The 23,915-nt window shown below is 40.4% G+C and overlaps 2 protein-coding genes across 3 annotated transcripts in view; both read right to left on the bottom strand.

Moving 5' to 3' along the window:
• Positions 1 to 633: 633 nt before the first annotated feature.
• LOC129328818 (protein ATP6V1FNB) lies at positions 634 to 12,996 on the bottom strand. Its single transcript, XM_054978107.1, has 2 exons — positions 12,515 to 12,996; positions 634 to 2,137 (listed from the first exon to the last, which is right to left on the bottom strand). Exons 1-2 carry the CDS (start codon positions 12,963 to 12,965, stop codon positions 2,019 to 2,021), a joined length of 570 nt encoding a protein of 189 aa, XP_054834082.1. The 5' UTR covers positions 12,966 to 12,996; the 3' UTR covers positions 634 to 2,018.
• A 4,211-nt stretch (positions 12,997 to 17,207) lies between these two features.
• FLNB (filamin B) overlaps positions 17,208 to 23,915 on the bottom strand; it is a 91,634-nt gene continuing 84,926 nt past the window's right edge. For both annotated transcript variants that reach the window (XM_054976979.1, XM_054976980.1), the window contains 5 exons: positions 23,026 to 23,158; positions 21,784 to 21,960; positions 19,424 to 19,642; positions 19,026 to 19,229; positions 17,208 to 18,617 (listed from right to left, as the gene is read on the bottom strand). In XM_054976979.1, coding sequence (XP_054832954.1) covers positions 18,430 to 18,617; positions 19,026 to 19,229; positions 19,424 to 19,642; positions 21,784 to 21,960; positions 23,026 to 23,158 — 921 coding nt within the window. In that variant the 3' untranslated portion in view covers positions 17,208 to 18,429. The remainder of the gene's footprint in view (positions 18,618 to 19,025; positions 19,230 to 19,423; positions 19,643 to 21,783; positions 21,961 to 23,025; positions 23,159 to 23,915) is intronic.

The following is a 23,915-nucleotide window of genomic DNA, read 5'->3' as shown; positions in this document are numbered from 1 at the left end:
ACCCCCTTCCCCCTCCCTCCCCTGGGTGTCTTCTCCCAACTGGTGACTGCTTTGCTGCTCCATGGTTGGAAGGAAGCACTGCTGATCAAGGAAAGCTGGGCTTCCATTCGGGTTTCCAGGGCGACAGAAGGAGGCGAAACACAGCTCAGGCATTCCCCTGGCTCCGTTGTCCCGGGAATAGATTACTGGCACCTGAGCATCTGGCTTCCCGATCCAAGCACGATCCAGCCCCAATCCAGCCCCCTCCCGATCGCTGGATCATTGGCCGTGGCCGATCACGATCCGCTGAGTCACGATCGCACGATCGCCATTATCGTGGGGTTTTTTGGGATCTTAATGCGGATCGTGCCCATCTCTAATTATAACCCACTGAGGTCCCACCTTTCCCCAATCCTCACCCTCAGGCTCTACCCCCATATCTCCAGAAATGTCCTAAGCTAGAGCTGGCAATCCTAGGTCTTCTGGCCTTATTGGAGCTGCTTTGCAGTGGGAGATGACAGTGCATGCTTGCCTGCCTGATACTGTGCTAAGGTGACATGGCAGCCTTTTGAGGCCTACTTTGACATTTCTGGATTTGTGGTTTATTTATTTATTGATTACACAGTTCAAGTAAATACAACCAATAGGATGGGATATCGAATAAGCAATGTAATAGGATTAGGATTGCAGAAATCTAAAACCAAACAAAAATCTGAAACAAAACTGACATGAAGAATGAGCATTAACATGGCATGTTAAACTATGAAGAAATTACATAGTAGGATAATACATATAGCAACAGATAGTACATAGTATACACAGTAGGGATGCTAAGTTCCCACTGGGGGCAACATGATATCCAGGGGGAAGAATTTTTTTAAAAAATCAGTCAGGTGACAGCATGACATCACTTCCATGGAAAACCTGGAAGTGACATCATACCTGTCTAGGAATCACCAGGGTATGCTGTTCCTCCCCCTTTCTGTTGTTTGCTGTGGAACTCTGAGCACTCTTGTGGATGAAACTGGAAGTTGGTTTGACAGATTAGATGGAAGGTTTTAAACGAGGCATCTTTCCCCATAAGAAATAATGGAGACCAGGATGGTTAGTGGCATCTTCTTCAGCGATCCATAAAGTCAGACCTGTTTCTCCAGTTCCCTTCATACTTCAGGGCTCTAGGGGAGAGTATGGACTTGATTCCCTGCAAATGTGGCATAATTTACACTTTTAAAAAACACCAGCAATATCCCCTACTCCACCTGAATTTTGTGTTTTTTAAATAATTCCACAAAGTTTTGCAATTCCAATTTTTTTGTACAGTAAAAAAAGCATTTTTCAGGTATGTTTTCGGCTGAGGAATTTTGGTATGTATGTCCCTATTGGGCAGTCTCTAAGGAGATGACTTTTATGTACGCTCAGACCATCTTATCCCATTTTGTCAATGTGGACTGACACAAACTCTCCAAGTCCTCAGAAATCTTTCATGGATCTGCTACCTAGAACAGGTACCTCTGAACTGTACCTTCTTTCTTTTTCATGCAACACTCTAGCAATTACAAATCTGTTTTGAATTTCAAAGCATTCCACTAATTTCATCTTGGTATAAATCAGGCTAATATACCCAACTTGCTTACTTGTAGCAGTTTTTTTTTCCCTCTTCAGCCTATGGCAGGTTCTCATAATCTGCTCTTCCTGTGACAAGTAATCACCACAAAGAGGGAACAACCAGGAAAAAATAGATATGTGAATTGGCCCTAAATCAGGCAAACTGTTCCCAAATTATGCAAGGCTGTACACACCTCATGGTAAAAAGCCCCAAAAGTTAATCTGACAAGTTTAGAGTGTAAAGACAAGTAGTGGAAATCCATTGTGCAATACTACACAAGTTACAGAAAGAGGAAGGCTGGAGGCAGGCTCTAAATCTGGAAGAATAATTATGGAAGAAATAATTATAGTGTTTGTGAGATCCAGCACCACAACAAATAATCATGCTAGGCAACATTAAACAAACATTTCCACATTTCACTGGGCTTCAGTATTCATGACAGCTTGTCAGTTTTTGATGGATGATAGAAGATTCCATTCTTGAAGTAGAAAGTATCCTTTACAATTCGGGATTTGCCATGAATGGGTGTCTTGATGTCTTTAAGAACATCCCCTGAAAATGGGCAATAGAATTGATTAACTGGAGGTTAACAGGAATAGAAGAATAAGATAAATCATAAGGTGCTGGATGCAACCTGTTACATTATACCACACTTCTTTGAATGTGTTTTAATTAAAATAAAAATAGATTAAATATATAACTTACTAAAAAATAAAAAACCTATCTTTAAAAAAGGATTAACAATTAAAGCTATTAAAAGCAAAACTGTTGTTTGAGATGTGTTTTGTACACAGTGTCAACTGGCAAGGCACTTGCTTTTCTTTAATCATGTTATAGTATATACCTTCTATTGGTGTTTAATAAATTATAAACAAATAAACATTCTAAATGAAATTTAGTTGAATATTCTACTGAAGATTACAAGCATTCACAGGGCTGAAGTATGGATTTGCCCCCACTTCAGAATTTTTCAAAAAACAGGCTTTTCAACTTGTGGCATTTCCATTTAATGAACAAGAGCTTTTTTTAAGAACAGAATTTCTCGTTAAAAATACTCAATGCCCTCAAACAGAGTAGTGCTGAAAACTCCACTTGATTGCCCGATTCCCCCTATAGATAGCGCAAAGCCTTACACTTAAGTGATTCCTCTGAAAGCTACTGTGATTGTAAGTGTCGTGGCTGGGCCAGCCAAAGAAGAGTAGTCATGATGGATATAGATTTGGAGGTTTTTTATATACTTATTTTTATATACTAAACCTATGCTTTTTCAGTATTACATGCTTTGCACTTTTTCTATGCTCAGGAGCCAAAGCAGTACTTGTAATGTAACCTGTAAGAATTTGACACTTGAAACAAGAAGACTTGAAACTCTGTAAGAACTGATATACTGCTTTTAGGGATGCACTTATATTATATGTTATATTATTCTATAGATTCCAATAGAAATCAGTACCGGAGAGCCTTTTGTAGAAAACTGATTTGATGCAGCAAGCTGGTTTTGGCCACCTGTGGTATTATCTTCCTTAAAGCTGAGAAGAAACTGGGGAAAGGGGCACGAATAGGAAAACATCCCTTCCTATCCAAAGATTTCAGTTATCAGAAGATATCAAGGCACCAGATTGAGACTCATTGGCGCCCTTGAAAGTATTATGCCCAGAAGAAAGTAGGTAAAAGGTTAGACAGTGTCCTTCCAAAATGAGGGCAGAGGAAAAAAGAACTGTGAAGACTCGAATTCCCCCAAATAGAGGGGCCAGCCCAGAATTGCATCTTCAAATCAGAACTGACCCTAGATATGTTACGAGCCAGTAAGATATCAAATATTAGAATATTGTAATATTGTTATGATTATCTGAAAGTATTAATTGCCTGTGTTTCTATTGTAATTTTGATGAGCTCCGGACACAAGGAGACCACCTACTCCTGTGAAAAAGGGGCTCCTCCATTGTTTAAATTAAACAATCATATATTGCTTCATTCTACAGGACTCCGTGGTGTGTGTGTCTCTTATTGTGATTGGCGAGAGGGACACCTAAGGCACAAGTTTGTGCATAACAGTCATAGTCCAGTCCAAAGTCAGGGGTGAGTCCAAAGTTCAAAAGCCAAGTCAGGAGGTCCATAGGTCAGTTACCAGTAAGGTCCGGTCTAGATGCAAGCAGAGACAGGGCACAGTCCAAGAGTTACAGGACCAAGGCAAGGTTCAAGGGAGTAGTTGGAGCAGGAATCCAACATGTTGCTTCCACACCTCCTGGTCTTCTGTGGCTGGGTTTTATATTGAGGCTGGGCTTGCAGCCAGCTGCTTGGGAGCTGTCCTGTGGTTACTCCTCATCACTATCCACAAACAGCTGACATCGACCCAGGAGGCGTGCACTTCACCACCTCTCCTTCAGCTCCATACATTGCCTTTGTCTGCGGTGCTCTCTGGGTGAAGCTGGAGGTTTGGGAGTCCTTGGCTGAGCTTCACCTGTGGTGTTGGAGCTGGAGCATGTTGGTGCCTCTGCCTCAGCTGCTGGCTGTGGATGCTGATCAGCCAGCAGCTGTTCTTCCTGATCACGGGCCTCTGCTGAGTCAGGGGTAGCTACATGAGGCTCCTCTCCTCCTGAGGAGTCCTCACTATCACTGAGCCCCATGACAGTAAGAATGGTAGAGTGCTTAAAAGGATTAAAGGGTAACTTAAGAAAGACATTATTTAAGAAACCAAAATTGAGCTTTTTGTTTCAAATGGTGCCAATTCACATAGATCAAAATATTTTAAATAAGTGACAGAAAGTAATAAATGATTTTATATGGAAAGGGAAGAAACCAAGAATAAGATCTAAAGTATTACAGAATGAAAGAAAAAAGGAGGATTGGCAGTATCAAATATTAAATTGTACTGCCAGGCAGCGGCATTGGTTTGGATAACAGATTAGATTATAAATCCGAATAGAAGACACATCAAATTGAACCCGTGTTCTTGCATCACTGTGATGCAATGATTGTTAAAATGGCACCGCCGCAAGTCTGTGGGAGCTTTGCACTCCCTTCTGGCCTCTTGCGTGGTTTCCAATGGGCATTCCTGTCACTCATTGTAGAATCTGCCCCCCCCCGGCCTCTGGATCCTGGGGGCTGCTCCCAAGTGCTGCATGCTTTCTGGTCCCACTTTTCAGGGAGAGGGAACCTGTTTCTCACAGTAGCAGTGGCGGTGGGGATTTGCAGGCACACCAAGCTGTGGCCACTGGCCTGGCCTTCATCAGAAATGGGGGCTGGACAGGTGAGAGGGTAGGTGTTCGATCCGAACCTTCTCTGTCACCTCTGCCCCCCTCCCTGGCAGGGATGCCTGCTCTCTGAGTGGGAGGCCTGTTGGCGGCAGTGGGGATTGCGGCCTCCCCATTGGCTGTGCCACTGTTTGCTCCTTGCCTGCCAGTCAGGGGAGCGGTGTGGCCATTGGTTGGTGTGAGCGGGGTTGTCAGGAGAACGGCAGGCAAGTGCTCCTGGTGGCAGCCTCTCCTCCCCTTGCCGCACTCAGGTGCCGGCAGGACTCTCCTGTAAAAGTCCATAGGGAGCCATGAAGCTGTGCCCCATTTACGTCCACGCATGAACGACAATGCTGCCTTGAGGCTTAGGATTAAGCTGCCCGAGAAAAAACAGAATTCGGATTACTAATAAGTGGTGACTTGAAGCATTTACTAGGAAAAATTTATAAAATTCTACAGCAATACCACACAGAAATGGAATAAGTTAAAAACTGTATGGATGAAAAACTTCAGAGAAACCATCTCCATGAATCAATGGGAGGATCTATGGACCAAGGATATTAAATTTAAGACAGAACTGGTACAAAATGTTCTTTAGATGGTATACTACGCCCAAAGATATTGCAAGAATTAGTAAAGACTATAGTGGACAGTGTTGAAAATGTCAGTGTACGGATGCAACATTCTATCACGTGGTGGACATGCAAGGAAGCACAAAAATATTGGATAAAGATACATGAAGAGATACAGAAGATTCTTACATTCAAGTTTGCTGAACCCAAAAATATGCTATTAAATATTTTACAGAATAATGTTACAAAAGAACAGGGATCCATCAGTGGCCTACATATTTATCTACAAAGTAAAAGAACAGTAAAAAGCATAATAAGCGTATTATTAATCTGTTACAGTTTTTCACCTACAACACTTCTTCCTTTATTATCAGTCAGCTTGTGGTGTAATTAATATCTTTTTTTCTGTGTCTCATCTTGATATCCCAAATCCTTATTCTTAAAAAACAAACCTATAAATCATTAATTCATTTTTCTTCGTCTTTCGCAGATAGTCCATAAAGGGTTTCCAATTTGCCGTGAATGTAGAGAGTGTTTTGTTTCTAATTAACGCTGTAAGTTTGGCCATCTCAGCTAAGGTTATCATCTTTCCCATCCATTCTTCCAATGAAGGGAGATCCTTGCACTTCCATTTTTTAGCATAAATGAGCCGTGCCGCTGTTACCAAATATATAATTAAGATACCATACTCTTTTTCCAATTTGGCTTTTTGTATTGTGTTTTTGTTATGTTTTACTTTCCTTCTTTTGCTCTTTTAACTTTTTCACAATAAAATAAATAATTTTAAAAAAAAGAATAGGGAGATCTTTTCCGGTATATGGTGACAGCCGCGAGAGTACTATATGCAGCAAAATGGAAAACAAATTTGTGCCCTACCGTGCTTGAGTGGACAGACAAGATGTATGAATATGCATCAATATGCATAGATATACAAGTGCTAGAGAATACTTGCCCTAATAATTTTCAGGTCCTACTTCTCAAAGGTGATCATTTTAGAAGTCTACTCTGTGTTAACGTATATATCCCCTCTAGGGGCCTATCACCCCAGAAAGTTGAGTGTATGTGGGATTTACTAACTGACACAATTGATAGGTTAACTTCTCGATACCCAAATACACACGTTATTCTATGCAGGGACTTCAATGTGAGAATTGGGGCGGGCAAGTTTGAGGCAAGAGATGGTGTGAGCGCACAGATTGCTATGAACGCCCATTTTCTAGAGCGCCCAGCAAAGGATTCAGTAATAAACAAGTTTGGCCTTAAGCTGCTGAATCTGCTTTCTCTGTCCAATTTGCATAATTTGCATGGCACCTCTTTTGATTCTACAGGGGGGTCCTTTACATATGTGGCGACGACTGGTACTAGCACTGTTGACTACATAGCCGTATCTCCTGATCTATTGAACCGGGTTTTCAACTTCAAGGTTTTAGATTTAACATTAAGTGACCACTGTCCCCTGAGACTGTCTCTTACTGCCAATGTTAGTGTTCTAGCAAAACCAATTCGACACCTTGCTGAGAGCATGACTCCCAATCTTAGGAGGCTCAAATGGTCCGGGAAACCGCATTGCACTATATCTACTACCTTGTCATCCTTGGAAGTGAGCAGACTGAGATCATCTCTTTTACAAAACACCACAGATGTGATTAAAACTTTTGATGAAATCAATTCCCAGCTCAAATCCATTTTAACAAATAACAGGCCCATGAAGACAATATTTGAGACAGGCCAGGCATAATAGGGATAGGGGATCGGCAATTTAACAAAGCTCAGGTCTCAGTATAAAGCTCTAATTAAACATAAGAAATTAGAACACACTAAATGTCTTTGGAATGAGTTAGATCGCACAGTATCTGAAAGAAATGACTCACGATTCTGGGACTTGGCTGCTTTCAAAAGAAGCTCCCTTTACTGTCATATTGATTCATTTATTCCAGGCCATGTCTGGTCTTCTTATTTTAATAAAGTCTTCGGGCCTCAATATTCCCAACTAGAGGGAACTAGGACTTGCCAACCGGTTGTACATCAGGATCCTCTGGACCTGCCAGAATGGACACCAGTCTCTGAAGCTGAAATTAGAGGACTAATTGCCTCATTACCCACCAGTAAATCTCCAGGTGAGGATATGTTACCACCTGAACTGTATAAAGCCTTCCCAGACTGGTGGACCCCAGTATTAGCTAGGGTGTTTACTCAAATAAATGGTTCAGGCTTAATCCCCCAGGATGGAAGCTGAGCAATGTGGTACCAATACAGAAAAAGGGGACAAATCTGACCTGCAAAACTATAGACCAATAACAGTGCAATCCTATGGAGAGTTACTCCAGTCTAAGTCCACTGAAGTCAATGGCCTTAGACTGGAGTAACTCTCCATAGGATTGCACTGTAAGTCTACTTGACACAGCAGCAAAACTGCATGAATGGCTAAATTAAGTTCCTATGTGCACAATAGACCAATATCGGAATTCTGGAGAAAATGGAAAGATTTCTTTGATTATTTAGGTTAAAACTAAGATAAATTAAGGTAATTATATTATAGAGATAAAATACAGAAGAGATGACTGATCAAAAATAATTGACATTAAAGTCTGGGTATAAGCAACTAAGGAGAGGGGAAGAAAGCTATCACATAATTTAGTTGTGTTGTTATATACTTTGAATGTATTTTTCTGTTAGTTTAAATCTAATTCAAATGTAGTGCCTGTATAAGTTTCTACGCACTTTCTATTGTTATTCATATCTTTTCTTTTTAAATAAAACCTTTATTCAAAAAAAAGGAAAAAAAGAAAACTGTCCATTATAAGTAGGTAAAAGCTTCTAAACTTAATTTAAAATATCTCTCCTTCTCTTGTTCTGAATCTCCACTGCTGAGTAGTTGGCTTGGATGGTCTATAAGATACTGGGATGTATCCAGTCAGCTTCTAATCCTCCTCTTTAACCCAGTACCCATCCCACATGGCTTTTCCCATGCAGTTCCCTTGATCCCCAGATTTTCTCCTTCACCAGCAGAAAATCTGGTTGAAGCCAACCTTATGACTATGGTTTCTAACACTATCCATTCATAAACAATAAAATACATAAGCAATGAAGGTTGCCAGTCTCCAAGTGGGGCAGGGAATTCCAAATGATCTCCAGAAAACAGAGATCAGTTCCCCTGGGGAAAATGGGTGCTTTGGAGGGTGAACTTGATGGCATTATATCCTGCTGAGCTCCCTCACCTCTCCAAACCTCCTCAGGCTCCATCCACAAAATCTCCAGGAGTTTCCCAATATACTGTTCACAAGCAATGCAGTTCTAAGCAGAGTCACACCCTTCTAAGTCCACTGAAGTCAATGGACTTAGCAGCTTATAACTACTCAGAATTGTGTCTGGATAGTAAAGAACTGGAAGTTGCTGACCGGAACAAAAAATTCATAGCAACAGATGCAAGGCTATGTGAATGCTGGCTTGGAATGCAGGCTAGGCAAAGGAGAATTGGTTTCTGGAAGCTATTAGAGAGAATAATTAGCATAGGGATAGCTCTCTTCATTGTAGTAACACTAAAAAAACTCATTAAGATGTACCTGCATAACAAATGTCCAATTAAATATTCATATCATACTTTTTATGTTGTTAATTCTTTAATAAATCTTTTTGTATTTGGTTCTTGTTATCCCTAGAGATGGGCATAAACAGCAATACGAACAAAAAAAGCCACGAACAGCCTAATCTGCTGTTTGTGAACAAGCTGTTCAGGAGGCCCCATTCTAAACGAACAGGTGGTTGTTGCAAGCCTCGTTCATTGCTGTTCGTCAAGCCAGACAGTCTAGCACCTGCAATTAATTCCCTTGGCAACTTAGGCAGGGATTGTCTGAACTCTGTCTGAACTCCTGCTGTTGCCCTGGAAACCCCAATCTAAGCCCAATTTAGCTTGATAGGCATGTCTTCCTTTCAAGTGTGAAGCTCCAAATGTGTTACAAGGGAGAAAAGACCAGGGGGGAGGGGGGCTCCCAGCTCTGGCTTAGTTTGCAGACAGTGGAGAGGGAGAGAGACAGCTGCTGTTGGCATTTTGATAGAGTGCATTGGAGCTTGAATTTTGTGTGGGGTGGGATAGGGATCTACCCCTTCAGGTTCCAGGGCTGCTGCCAGGCTCTGGGCCAAGCTATTATTTATTATTGGTACCTTCCCTGGTGCCTGCTCAGGTAAGGTTTCTGGGAGTGGTGCGGTAGGGATCTTGACCAAACTTGGGATGATGGCTGGAGGACAGCCTGCTTGCCCCCACAAACATCCAACCACAAACATGTTCGTGAACAGGTCATGCTCATAAGTGTTCGTGAGTCCCTGTTCATGGATGGCAACAAACAATGATCATTGTGTTCGGGGTTTTTTTCTGTTCGTGCCCATCTCTAGTTATCCCTTGCCTCACTGTCTGCCCCTCCTACATCTAAAACAAGCCAGACTGCAATGATATAAATGGGAAATGTGTTTTAACTCGAGGGAGGCAGCCAAAGACAAGGTCATATATAGAAATAAATAAGACTGCATCTTTCCCATTGCGGTAGTGTGGCCTGTGGGATGGGACAGAAAAACATACAAACAAAGTCGCTGACTCGCCACACACACTCAGTCACCACAATCCTGTTCAAACAATTAGGAATAATACCAATTGCCAAAAGATGACATTTTCAGACTCCTTTGCAAAACCTCACAAGTTGTAAACTGATAAAGGAAAGAGCAAAATAAACATCATCAATTTCTTGGCTTTGGTGAAATTCACATCAGGGCTTTAACTGCCATGGATAGAGATACAATACACAAGTTCATTGCCTGTAACTAAAAGGACTATGTGATCTGCCCAAGGCTCCGCTTCAGTCCACTGCTGCAATTGATCTTAGCTAACTCAAATCTTGAGTGCTTAGAACCAGAAGAAGATATGAGGGGCCCTTGTTAAGGAGAGTGGAATTTCTTTTTTCAACATTCACTTTTTAAGATATAGCCATTGATTCCTCTTACTGTCCTTTTCTCTTTCAAAAGAATAATTTTTCTTTGATTTTTCTTTGTTATTTTCTGTACTCTTTTGTAACTTCAGCTCTTGCAGGGATTTGTTTTGTTTTGTTTTAACATGATGCACTACAGGGTGCTCTAGCAGGAGGGTAAGGAAGGTCTGGGTTTGCCACCACCTTTGCTCCTATACTCACTGGTATCTGGCTCCAGAACTGAATCAGATTATTTCCCTTCCCTGTATGCTTCAGACAGATTATCTACTTAGCACATGCATGATTATCCAATCAAAAGGCTGTTCAAAATTTCCTTGATGCAGAGAAGACGTTTGACAATCTCAATTAGCAATTTATGTTTAAACAACTAGACGAGATGCAGTGTGGAGAAAACTTTCTTAGAATAATACGAGGAATCTATGATAAACAAAGGACTAGAATCTCAATTAATGGCCAACTAACAGAACCAATAGAAATTGAAAAAGGAACAAGACAACGTTGTCCATTATCTCCTCTTATGTTTATACTGACACTGGAACCACTTATGGATAAGATCCAAAACTCAGATGAGATCAGAGGAGCCAAAATTAAGAAGCAAGAATACAAAGTACAAGTATTCGCAGATGACTTAGCTCCTCCTCAAGCCCTGAACTCACCAGGCTCCACCTCCAAATCTCCAGGAATACCCCAACCTAGAAGTCGCAACCCGAAGGAACTTGATTAAAAAAGCTATTGAGATGGTATAAGCAAACCCCCTTTTTCACTTTAAAAAGTGTTTTTATACACAATGGGACACTCAAAACAGTTATATACTTTTAAGTCCATTGAAACCATGTAACCACTGTAACCACTGTTACATTTTTTACAAATATACTTTATGTACAGTTCTATATGTCCCAGTAAAACATCTGCAAAACCATTAATTTGAGCCATGAATAGCTGATTAATTATTGTCAATTTAAAGAACACATGTTGTCAACTATTCTGACTCCCCTGCCCCATAACATTTATGTGCCTGGCAATGTGTAAATTCCAATACTTCCAGGGAAGATCACCAAGAAAACCCACGCTGCAATACTGAACCATAAACAGAACCTATACACTTTACCACTTGTTTTTCCACTGGCCACACAAGCCAGCCAATCAGCACTATGCATAGCCAGCTTCATTTCAATGTAGGAAAATAGTTTCCTGTGGAGAACTTGTTTGTGAATGTGTTGCCTCAGAGAGCTCACAGCTGAAAGCTTGTACATCTGTACACAGTTGATCCTTTTGAATATCAAGCTGTGAGATCTTCTAAATTTTATGGCTCCCTTTGAACACAGCTCCCCTTTAAAAACAGTAATGCACGAAACAGCAGGTTAGCCCTACTTTGAAGAAAAGACATAAACCCTTTATCATTAAACCAGGGCTGCCAACATTTTTTCTGGATCGCGAAGAGATACCTGGTAAATGGAAATTCAGTAGGTGCTGCATTTTCTATCATACCTTATGGACCCCACTTCAGACTCTGGCATAGGGTTGCCAGCCTCCAGGTGGTAGCTGGAGAACTCCTGGAATCACACTGATCTCCAGGCAACAGAGATCAGTTCCCATGGAGAAAATGGCTGCTTTGGAGGGTGGACTCAATGGCATTATACCCCACTGAGGCCCCTCCCCTCTCCACCCCCACTCTCCAGGCTCCACCCCTCAAATCTCCAGGCATTTCCAACCTGAACCTAGAAACCCTATAGGGGCATACAAAATTAGTTTAGTGCTAGGCTTCTGCTAACCATACAAAAATGCATAACTAATAATTCAGTGATCTCTACAGTGTGGGCACACTACCTCTCATGTGCCAATAAAGTTGTATCAAGAGGTGTAAAGTAAGTAGCAAATGCAATATCTTGATTCAGAAGTAGCCATTGCACTACAAATTGTGATATCTGAATAAGGCCTAAAATCACAGAGATGATATTTTCATTCCTTGGAGACAGTAATAATTTTTCCTCAAAAGGGCAAGAAACAGGAAAACAAAATAACCAAAAGACACTCAAAAACTACTTTTGTTTTTTTCACTGCTGCCAATAAAATAGAATATTATGTACTTCCCTTGCAATGGAGGGGGGTGGGGAACAATGTGGCTACCACCAAACAAGTTATACATACCTAAGCGCCAGCCATATTCCCATGACGACAGCACCGGGTAATGGAATTTCTCCTCAGGGCTCTTTGTCTTCCTCTCTTTGAGGTAGTGCTGCCTGCCTTTGCCTTCATGAGAGATGCCCTGGTACAGCAGCTGTGTGGTCTGCGGGGTTGGGGCCCTCATCTCTGGAAGGGATTCTTGAAAACTCAACCCTGCCTTTTCCTCTGGCAACTGCTGCTGCTGCTGCTGCTGCTGCTCTGGGATAGTTCTTTCTTCACAACTGGGAAAGCCTCTCTCTTCAATAGGGGGGCTGATGGGAGGCAAGAAACATTTCTTCCTAGAAATTCCAAAGTCAGGCAGCCGCCTGGGGTATTTATGCCCATACTTTGCTTTCCAGCTGACCCTGCAAAAGGCCTCCTTATTGATCAATTCCCTCCAACCATCCTGCTCCCGTGTGGTTAATAGGCCTCTCATAGCCCCGGCCAGACGACTAGAGCTTGTGCAGCAATTGCTCTGTGCCTGGTATAAGTTAACACTTCCTGTTTCTGGTGTCCAAGGAAACATGCACAAAAGGGCCAGGCTCAAATTACAGTCAAAACAGGGTCTGCAGTTTGCTTCCTGCCCTCCTCTTGTTCTTTGAGAAAAGCTGCAGGGGAGGGGCAGGTTGTGAAGGAGATGCTTGAAACCTTAGCAGGGCTGAGTTTTTGATGCTATAATCAGCCAACAGGTGGAATTAGTTATTTGATAATCTAGCCAACTCTCTACATGGCAGAACTTGTAAATCAAAGTGAAAACAAGAAGGAATATTCTCCCTCTTCTACCTGGCCCATGCTGTTCTACATGGAATATCCCCTCAGCCTTTGCATACACTTTGTAAAATAGGGAATTTAAAGGCAAGGTGATTTCACTGAAATGGCTGTGTGGAAATTAGAACGAGCTGAATATAAGTTGTACATAAAAGGGCAAGGGATTTGCCAAGTTTGATTTTCTCTGGTTTCCAGTTGTGTTGGAATCCACCCAAAGTAAACCCAAGCAGAAGCCACAAAATGTTAGATTGTCTACCATTCTATGTGGTGCCTGCATTCCTCCCCCCAACCATGAAACTGGCCCTGTGCCCTGCTCATAACCCAACCTGGGGTTTGGATGTATAACACAGGACTCAAATAGATGACTTTGGTTCTGATTGTTACATAAACCCCCACTTCTATCATACAGTAACCATGGCAACTGTAGAAAGGAAGTGCGGTAGAGGGGTTTGCACACAGCAAGCAGTTACAGAGTTCGAAGTTAAATACATGCTAGTCCATAATCTCTTTCATTTCCTTTGAAAGGCTGTAATGGGCCCTTAAAAAGTAAAAATGATTCTTTAAAAACTTAAAAAACATAAGTAACAAACTAGAATGTTAGCAGAAGGAACTGTATATATAGAGGAGCCACTCCATAGCAGCCATTTGGTATGTTCTTTTCTGCTTTAATCACAGTGCAAGAACTACCACACCCATAAAGAAAAGGGAAGGTTTAGTATCTGCAGATAAGACATAAATTAAAAGATACAAATGCCAGACCTCCACCCTCGTTTCAAGAAGTACATACTAAGTAAATAAATATAAAGGAGAAGGATGTACTCTGAACTTTTGAGTTATGCCCATGAGTGGCTTAGCAAGAATCTTTCGTATACAGGTACGGAAACTCCTCACAGATCAGCATATTTGGCAACTATAAGAAAACATGATGTAACCCCTATGAGCCAATTGATTTAGCCCAACAGGGTGGAGACAGGATCTGGATTCATGCAGCTGAGGAAGAGGCTGGTTGCTGGGGAGCTTGATGTGCTCTCTTATCACCTCGAATAAGGTAATGTTGTATGTGAACAATAGTGACTAAAAGTGGTGTATGTGTGTTGTATTTAATGTGGTGTTATTACTGGAATCATATTATTATTGCATGGCTGTAATTCCCAAGCTGAATAGTCCAGGTTCCAGTTATTTCATAATTGGGAGGACTGTGGCAAAGGACTCCAGCACTTGGTGGGATCCGAAAAGTTGGACCTTGCTTAACCTGAGTGGTTTCAAAGACAACCAGTTACTTGACTGAACTTAAAGGCAAATTTCTGCAAGTTTCTGTTCCTGTTGCACCTATGAATTTGAATTAAAGAAAAATAGTAGTATTGTTCTGATTGTTGAAAGATTTGGTTTAAAGACATTGGCCATTTTCGCTCTTTAACACTGCGCAAAACTCACAGAATGAGGGCATCTTCATGGCACAATTTCTGACATCACCCTGTCATGATTCCGTTGGCAAATTTGGTTCCTAAATTGGCCCCATAGAACACTCCTCCACCAAAAAAAGAGGTTAAAACGACAATGCTTTTAATGTATGTATGTATGTATGTATGTATGTATGTCATTTATAGTCCGCCTTTCTCACTGAGACTCAAGGCAGATTACATAGTGTGAGATTAGTACAATCAATATCAAGGATATTTCCATACAGTGTCAAAGACATTTCCATAAACAATGCCACAGGATAAATAAATACAAGTTTACAAAGACATAGCATTAACAAAGAATCCAATACAGAGTTGAAGAATTGCTGAAACAGAAGCGGGGGATCCCCTGATCCCACCCTCTGCCCCCCTCCACCACTCATTTGGCTGATGGGGGGGGAGGTGGGGGAATAGGCCTCCTTGGCACACTTCTGGGGTAGCACAACAACATCACTCCTGGGAGTGTATCACTGTGCACGGCCTAGGAGCACTCCCGTGTTTTGCAGCGGGCTAGTTTGGGCCCCAAATATCGCAAAAGGTGAGTGCCAGATCCCCTCTCTCAGGCTGGGAAGGTAAGAGGAACTGGCAACCCTAACCTTTGTAGATAACACCACACTATGGGTGGTAGCATCACATTGTATCTTGTAAGTTCATATATATTCAGAATTTGTTACTGAAAAGGTTGGATAATATGACAGATCCAAAATATATCAATGAAATCATTTTGACTAGAGCAACATATTAAACAACCACTAATAGTCTTTGGATATATATGCACCAATCAATCATGAGTTAAATACCATATCAGAAGGTATTACATTTGAGCTGACATGAGAATATATCAATTTTTGTACTTCCATTTGTATTTCTATTGACAGCATCTTATTCCAGCTTTTGATAAATATCAAAGCTGATTTTTAATATCAAACTTTAGAAAACTGAGACACTTCCTTTGATTATTTTTATAAAGCAGTATTTCAAACTTTTTTTGTTTCTAAAGTATTTTCTTATCAGCAAAACCACCACATGGTGGACTTGCGAAAACTGAAAGGAAATCTATAACCCTCCAGTCATTGTACTATTTCTTAAAAAAAAATAACATTATGCCATGAGAAAAAAGATTTTCCAGCCTACCTAAATCATCTCTTTGTCAGAACTGAACATCACCGAACCATGAAGTTTTGACTGATGGCTTATCGATACATATTGAACCCAGAGAAGAAAGACTTGGACTCATTCTATTTTTCAGACTATACCAAATTTTTAACTGCTCTGCAACAGGAAGAAAATCACAATACCAGTTTCTTTGACAAAATCATATTAAATCCACAATCTTAATCTTTAATATCCTGGAAACAGCTGCCTCCTCATCCTTCCCAGGTGTCAACAATTCCTTTAGTGATGTTATTCTTGCCCCTTTATAGTATGCTTTAACATTAGGTACTTTTCAAGCTTCATGTTGGTTCTGTTATATAAGGTTTGCCTTGCCATGTACATTTTAAAATGATTTTCTGCAATTGACTGAAGATTTCATTACTCAATGGCAAAGAAATATTTTGATATTCTCCCAAACCATAAAAATGATAACAATGACCAAAATGTCAACCGTTTATTTACTTCGGATTGAAACTTTATTATTGTTTCTGCTAATAGACTAATACAGTCTTTTCAGTTTTCAAGGCAATAGTATGGGAATTAATAATGCTTTTCTAGACAGATTAGTGCCCCACTGAGCAGTGAACGCGGTTGGTGTTGCTGTCATCCTCACAATACAGCTGGGGCTGAGATGAATGGTTTACCCAAGGCCATCTACTGAGCTCATGGCAGTAGTAGGAGCTGAACTAACAGAGTGCTGATTTGCAGTCCAACCACTTAACCACTGTGCTACAGCAGCTCAGAACACCATTGGGCTTTTGAGAGGGGGGCATATGGCATATCTTGATATAGTATAGACCTACACTAATGAGATTCAAGCTGCAGCTAGCTGACAGCTTCTCAGAGGCCTATACAGCAGTCATTCTATGCCTCCTGGCTGCCATCAATGTGAGCCTTAATGTGCAAACATTTATACAATTGATGGCTGTATTAGGCAAATTCAGCTAATAAATACAAACCCGCTTCTAATTTAAGGTTTCCATGTACTAACACTATTTGGAAAAGTTTGGTGCCCAGGAAGCAGCACTGTACTGCAGCTGTAATTTTTTTGAAAAACTATGGGAGGTTGACTGTACATAAAGAGCTGCCTACACCCACATGAGCTAGCTTGGCTACACTGCCCAGCTATCAAGGCCCTGTTCCAGTCCTACTATGTAAACTGGGTGACTAGGGATGAGGCTTTCAGTAGCTAGCAATTCTTCCATTACCTCCCTCTCCTCTGCAGGTAGAATGCATGTTTACTGCAAATCACCAAGCATGAGACAGACCAGCTAAAACTGAGAAGTCAATCCAGATTAGTTTTAACATGCACATTTTATTTCATGAAGCAAAACACTCATGGTTTTAATAAGTTATAAGATACAATATTACAATCTTGCATTTGTTCCAGTTTATTTTGCCTTTCCTTATAGTTTACAATGTAGTGAGTATTTCACATTAAGGCACACAGCACAGTAAAAAATCCTGGTACTCTACTCCCACAAGAAGCTGTGCTCAGACTTAGTGCAATGATACACAACTACAAAAATAAAGCTGACCAGGTAGCAATCTCTTGCTAAACAGGGGGAGGAAATCCTATTAAGTTTCTTCCTCTATTAGGCACATTTTAAAGCTTGGGGGGAAAAGTCTACTAAAAGCCATAGCAGCTTTGTCTTAACTGTTAGTTGCATGTGTGGAATGTTCTTTAAAATACTTTATTTCCTCAGCTGGAAGGGTCATGTGCTTATTTTCTTATTCCAAGCATTAAGGGGATAAACATAGAACAAATACAGAATAAGATCTATGGCAAGTTGTTTCTGAAGTGCTGTAACTGATTGTGACTTTGAGAACTTGGAAATATCAATTCAACCTCCCACCCCACCCCACCCCACCCACTGTGGTTAAAGCAAGTGAGCATTGTAAACCACTCAAAGCATTCCTGATGAAAACTTTCAGAAATGATTTCATAACCTTTTGGTTGGATATACCTGGGTTAACCAGCTGACCTTATACAGTTTCCTACTTTCTCCTAAATATCAACAGCCAAATATTCTGTCTGTTTTAGTGTTCTGCTGTAAACACTATTTTGAGTTCATTGTTAGGTATCAAGTCAATCAAGTATACAAAAAGGCACATTAAGTATCAGTTTCACCTCATTTTCTTACAAACTGTAAACTAGCAATGGCCTAAGTGATCTTCTACAGCTAAATGTAGAGTTTCCAGTCAAGAGTCCATCACAAATCAGTAGTTTAAGATACCCAATTATCCAAGACAAATTCCAGTTTAGCATGACAATTCTAAAACCCACAAAAGGATAGTGCCCTGTCATTACATGATTCTTGCATGTTGATTCAGAAATATGCAATTTAAAGAGGGTATTGCATTTTATAGCAATGATACTCAAGACAAATGGAATACACTAAAAATAGTTACAGAATTTAGTTTGGGGTATGTTAAAATGTGATCTGCAGTCTGGAAAATACTATTTCTGAACAGGATTGCAGTGGTAGAAAAGTTGAACTTTGACACAAGATGATCTTATGGAACAGTGACATGGAATGGGCTTCCAGGAATGTGCTCTTCACCCCACTTCACAGCCAGAATATAGTCACCCTTCTCCTTGACAACATATGTCACATTGTACTGGTGGTTGCCCAAGTGTTTCACAGATACTTCTTCACAAGGAGTTGTAGGTCCATGGACACCAACTAATAACATATTGGAACCTAGGACATAACAGGAAGATGGTTACCACTAACAGCAGCAGGGCTTAGCTCCAGGAATATCTGAAGACTCAAGGGCATCAGGCAATCGAACAATTACTCTTCTCAGTATGCTGACTAAGCAAGATACTCTTTGCCATAAAAGCATCATATAACTCCATTAAGTAGTCTGCCAATGCTCAGGCTACATTCCAGAACTGAGCCTGCCAAGAAGGGTACATTATGTCCATAGCTGTCTATAATATGCAGCACCAACATTCCATCTTTAGGAGTAACTGCAGAATTTTGACACCTGGCAGGAAATGGCTGAACTTTTACCACCCACATCCTCCAACTGAGCTTTTTGCCTTTAGTAGACTAGTAGAAAATCTGTACATTAACTCTACACAACAATAAGGCAAGACAAGTTACCTGCTTTGCTGCTGTCTACAGAAAAAGAATTTTTCTGACCCACAAAAGCTCGTGAAAGCCCCGCTCCCCTGGAGGTAACTTTGCTTGCATCAGATGAAGATTTGGGAATGGCACGGTAGCAGGTATCTGTTGTTGACCTGGTCACAGACTCCACCATGATTGAGGAAGTTTCATTTGAGATGCCTGGGCTAACTAGCCGCTGACCTAAAAATAGCAAGATTTTTCTAACATTATTCCAGAGCATTGTTTCAACAGAATAGCTACATCTGGCTGTTTCCCAATGCTACATTAAAACACACACATGTAAATCAGCTACACTCCCCTCCCTTCTATACTTCTGGACCCCCCCAACCCCCAATACAATAAACATGTTGGCAACACTGGCTCACCAACCTTACCTGTCACTTTTGCCTTGAAAGGACTACCAGCTATATGATTAGGTCCTCCATATTTAATTCCAATTAGATAGTTCCCTGGAGCCATAGGTGTATACATTACTTTATAGCCCTCTGGAGCTTCCTGGCAATCCATTTTGACCTTTGATGGACCCTCAATTGTAACAGCAAGGGTACCAGGACCAGCTTTTGTAGTATTTATTGTAAATGCTGATTGTAACCCTGGAAGAACAGAGTACAAAGACAGATCAGCATCACACACCAGTAACATCAGCACTGAACCACAGCTTATATTTATATCCCAAACAGTATCCTCAAATGGTTCTCTAAGCACACTGAAATACATACAGGAGAAACATGACTGGCAACAACTCCTTGGAGGGTATGTTTAAACATGCTTCCTCTTCAGTTTCCAGGCTCTAAGCAATGGAAAGAGACGTGAAGGCACAGGAAAAAAAATAGGAAAAAAAATCAGAGGGAAAATGGGTCATCCGCCCCCAAAGACTGTTTTCAACATTTCCAACATTTGAGAAATTTTGGGGCGTACTGAAAGAAAACTTTTATCTTATAGACATATACAACTTTTTCAAGATTTTTTTGCGTAAATGTAAATTTTGGCAACAATTAACAAATAATGTGGTTAATAACATTAAAATGTCAAATGTTTTCAATGTTATAAAGTTAAATTCCCTAAATACGTCAAATAGTACATTTTTATATGCTAACTAGATTTATATCATTTAAAAATGGTTATCCATGGCTTCAGAGTTACCAGAAATTCTCTATCAATTGACACATTAAATAATCTTTATGTTACATAGCAAAACCGAAGATTAAACTTGTTCCTTTCACAGGGCAGTAGAGATGGACAGAGACTGTGTAGCCCTTTCCATAGTTAATTGTAACAGCTGTTATCTTCAGTGCTTTTGCCATGAATGCTGCATATTATTCTAGTCTTTGTTGAGCATCTACAAAGGTGTTGTTTTGAAAAGTTTCCATTGACAATTCTTGAGAAACCACTTGTTTAAGTAGATTCTAGGCTAGTTTGATAATAAGTCAGATCTCTGTTGCCGAATCTTTCTTTAATGGAGAGAGACCACGTCCAAAGGAAAACTGGCGGAAGATTTAGTGAAACCTAGCCATAGCCTCAAGCCTCTGAAACGTTTAATTCAGGGTAAAATAGATTTTTTAAATCTTGGGTTGCCTGTCCTGACCCTAAAAAACAGCAATTGTGCAGGAAAGACAGCCAACTATGGCTTCTCTACAAATGCACATCTCATAAAAATGTGAGCTGCTGCTACTTGTTGGATTGTACTGATGTCTTTACTGACTTTTGTTGTTATGTTGTCCAAGAAGCTTGTGTAGATATGCAGGATAAAAGATTTAATAGCCTTGATGTGCAGAAAGCCACTTATTTAAAGTCATCCTTGAAAGCACCCATTTGTCTCAAAGGATAAAACCTACTTTACTTTATCCTAAAGTAATGAAGAGCTTATGAACCTTTTATCTTCATCCCTCTGGGTAAAGCTTCAAGAGTTTAATAAACTGAATAGAGTTTCACCAGGTCTACTTGAGTAATAACAGTGTTGCCAGCTAAGTGGTGATTCCACACTTTATACAAGATATTTTCGGAAATTACCTGCTCATTCTCATGAACCCAATATTACTTTTCTGCTGACACTTTGCAAGCTACTGTCTGAAAGAGCATGTTTCCTTTTAATTACATCTCCAAGTGACTCTCTTGCCACAGGGAAATGCATATTCATAAAAATATTGCATCTGTTTCTTCAGGCAGTGGTATTTGAAAGACAGGCCAGACAACTAGCTCCATTTGCTATAAAAACATGGAACCAGTAAGATAACCAAGTTCTAAAAATAAGCTTTGTTTTCATGGCTGTCTAGAAACTACTACAGTTCTGATTGCAGTAGAACAGTTCAAAAAGTTAGTCAGGTTGGCAGATAATATTCTGCTGGTAAATTGGCTGCTGATGTTCACCTCAATTGCCAAACTCCAGTTTAGCTAATTCAGTTTTTTCCTAAGGCCTTTGGAGGCAGCAATGCCTTGACACCACTTTCATCTCTGAAATGTTCTGTTAGTCTTTCACAGGCCACATTGTCCTGGATTTTTTGCTTGACGACACTGCTAAACTGAGCTGGCACATCATTTATGAGAATTGTTGCTCAAATTAGTTTTGGCATTAGTGGTGCAATTTCCTGGGTATTGGCTTTTTCCAGTTTAGCTTCATAATTGAAAAGCCTCAGAGCTACTGCATATATTAGGAAATGAGACAAAGCAGTCTTTCTAGGGAAGAAGCTGATATTTTCACAATTTAATTTTACCAACGTAGAGAGGAAAGGATTACCGGTTATGCCACTTTCAAGACCTGGACCATAGGCAGTAACAAGTGCTTGGCTGTCCGCTTGACCTGGCTCCCCCACTCTAACTTTGAAAGGACTGCCTACAACATGGCTCCCATTGAACTTCACATCAATAGAATGAATGCCATTTTCACGTGGAATGAAGCGAACAGCATATTTATCTGCAATACACATGCAAGCAAAGAATTAGTTTCTAGAATTAGTCTAGAACTGCCATCACAATCTAACAACGAACACCTCACTTCCCAAACAAGTCTCCATCACTATGTAAATTAGGTTGATCTAAGCTTTAATACTTGAGGGCAGTTTTAAAGGCAACCACGGCCACGTGAAGACCAATGCAGATATGCTTACAGAGACACTTAACCCAGACAGATGGGCCAGCGCATGGTCTAATATGCAAACAGGCCAGGGTACAAACAGCCTTAGTAAAACTTGCTCACACAAGTCTTTCATACAAGTGTTAAATTTTAGCCTTCACATTTAAGTTGGTCTTTAATGAAGCAATTATTGTACGTTGGCTTGTTTTCCCCAGTGCAAGCAACAATAATAATCTACTGTGAGATAGTTACTCAACTGCAACAGTAGACAGCTAAAAAAAAGTTCCACACAAAACGCTCAATTATAGTACAAAATTAGTATTTGAATAAAGCACATTTAATTTGAACAAGGTTACAAACTGAGGTTAAGACTGGCTAAAATCATCCAATTAATGGCCTACTGGGTTAACTCAGTGGAGATTGTTTTTCTCTCTCCAATCTTGCAACACATTTATGATCCAATTCTAAAAATGCAGTATGAAAAGGCCTGTACCTGGAATACCTTCAACTGATAAGTGCCTTTTGTGCAGGATGAGTATAGCCGAATGGGATATACAAAGAGAAAGTAGCAGAAAGGGGCCGACTTTCCTCCTATGTACCAATCCATTAGCATGCCTACAATGATAATCTATATCTATATCTTCACATGCATAAACCACAACTATAGCATCGTTCCACACTTTAAAGGTGTTTAAGATTGACTAGCATGCTCTTCAGATTAAGGAAAGAGGTTTTATTTATTAAGAAAAGAGGTCTGGCCAAGGCATGGCTCAACTCTTGTGAAACACAGCTGTGTATATTTGCGATCCAAAAATAGCTTAGGCAGTGGCTGCAAGTATAATTCTATATCAGTGCAAAGTTATTTGTTCATTTGATTGATACACAAAGCTTCCTACACATCCCTACCTTGTTCCAGTTCAGAAACATGACATTCTTCCACAGCGCCTATTGGACTATGCACTTTAGCATCAATCTTGCCCTTTGCCCCATTTAGCCTTATGGCAAAGGATGCTGGTTGGTTAACTTTCAGGCCAGACTCCTAAGAATAAAATATTAAGATTATCGTATTTCATTTGCAAGGTGTACTTGAGTATTTACAAGGTGTACACTTGAGAAACACTTCAATACTCGTTGCCTCTAAATATCATAGTGGCTTTGTATCTCTTGATTTAAAAAGCATGATGAGAATTACAGTAGACTTGTACTCATTTACAGTGGAAGTTACACATGAAGAACTGCTCAGTTTTGCCATCTCCTAGAGTAACTATTCTAGTTTGTATCCTACATTCTAGCATTAGTCAACTAGAAATACAATCTCCCTTATTTCTTTGAGAATTAAACCAGGAATAAGCATTAAGAGGGTCTCCTGTGGATTACACAGTGGGGCATTCTCTTGATGAACCAACACACTTGAAAGGCAGACACAACTTTGTCAAGGAGGAGTATAACTTGGCATGGTTTAAAACATCACACTTCAGTCCATCTATTATAGATTCTACAAGATGGGGACCTGCAAGGATTTGCAGGAGGAATGTCATTTCCCCCTCCCCCACCAAGACCTCTTTCCCTTCTCTGCTCCCATAGCCTCTCCTCCTTTTCCTGCTTCCTTTTCTCCTTCCACCCACCTTTGTCTGCCTCCTTTCAGACTTCCCCCCTCCCCTTGACAGCCTCTCCCCTTTAGCTTAGGGTATCACCACAAGACACAAAATACACTCGAATTACATGGGTATTCGAGTGTATTTTGTAATTCGAGTGTATTTGAGTGCAATTCAAGTGTATTTTGTCTTGTGTTGTTT

This window comes from Eublepharis macularius, chromosome 4, assembly GCF_028583425.1.
Source record: "Eublepharis macularius isolate TG4126 chromosome 4, MPM_Emac_v1.0, whole genome shotgun sequence".
Lineage (NCBI taxonomy): Eukaryota > Metazoa > Chordata > Lepidosauria > Squamata > Eublepharidae > Eublepharis > Eublepharis macularius.
This window is presented reverse-complemented; position numbering and strand designations above follow the sequence as displayed.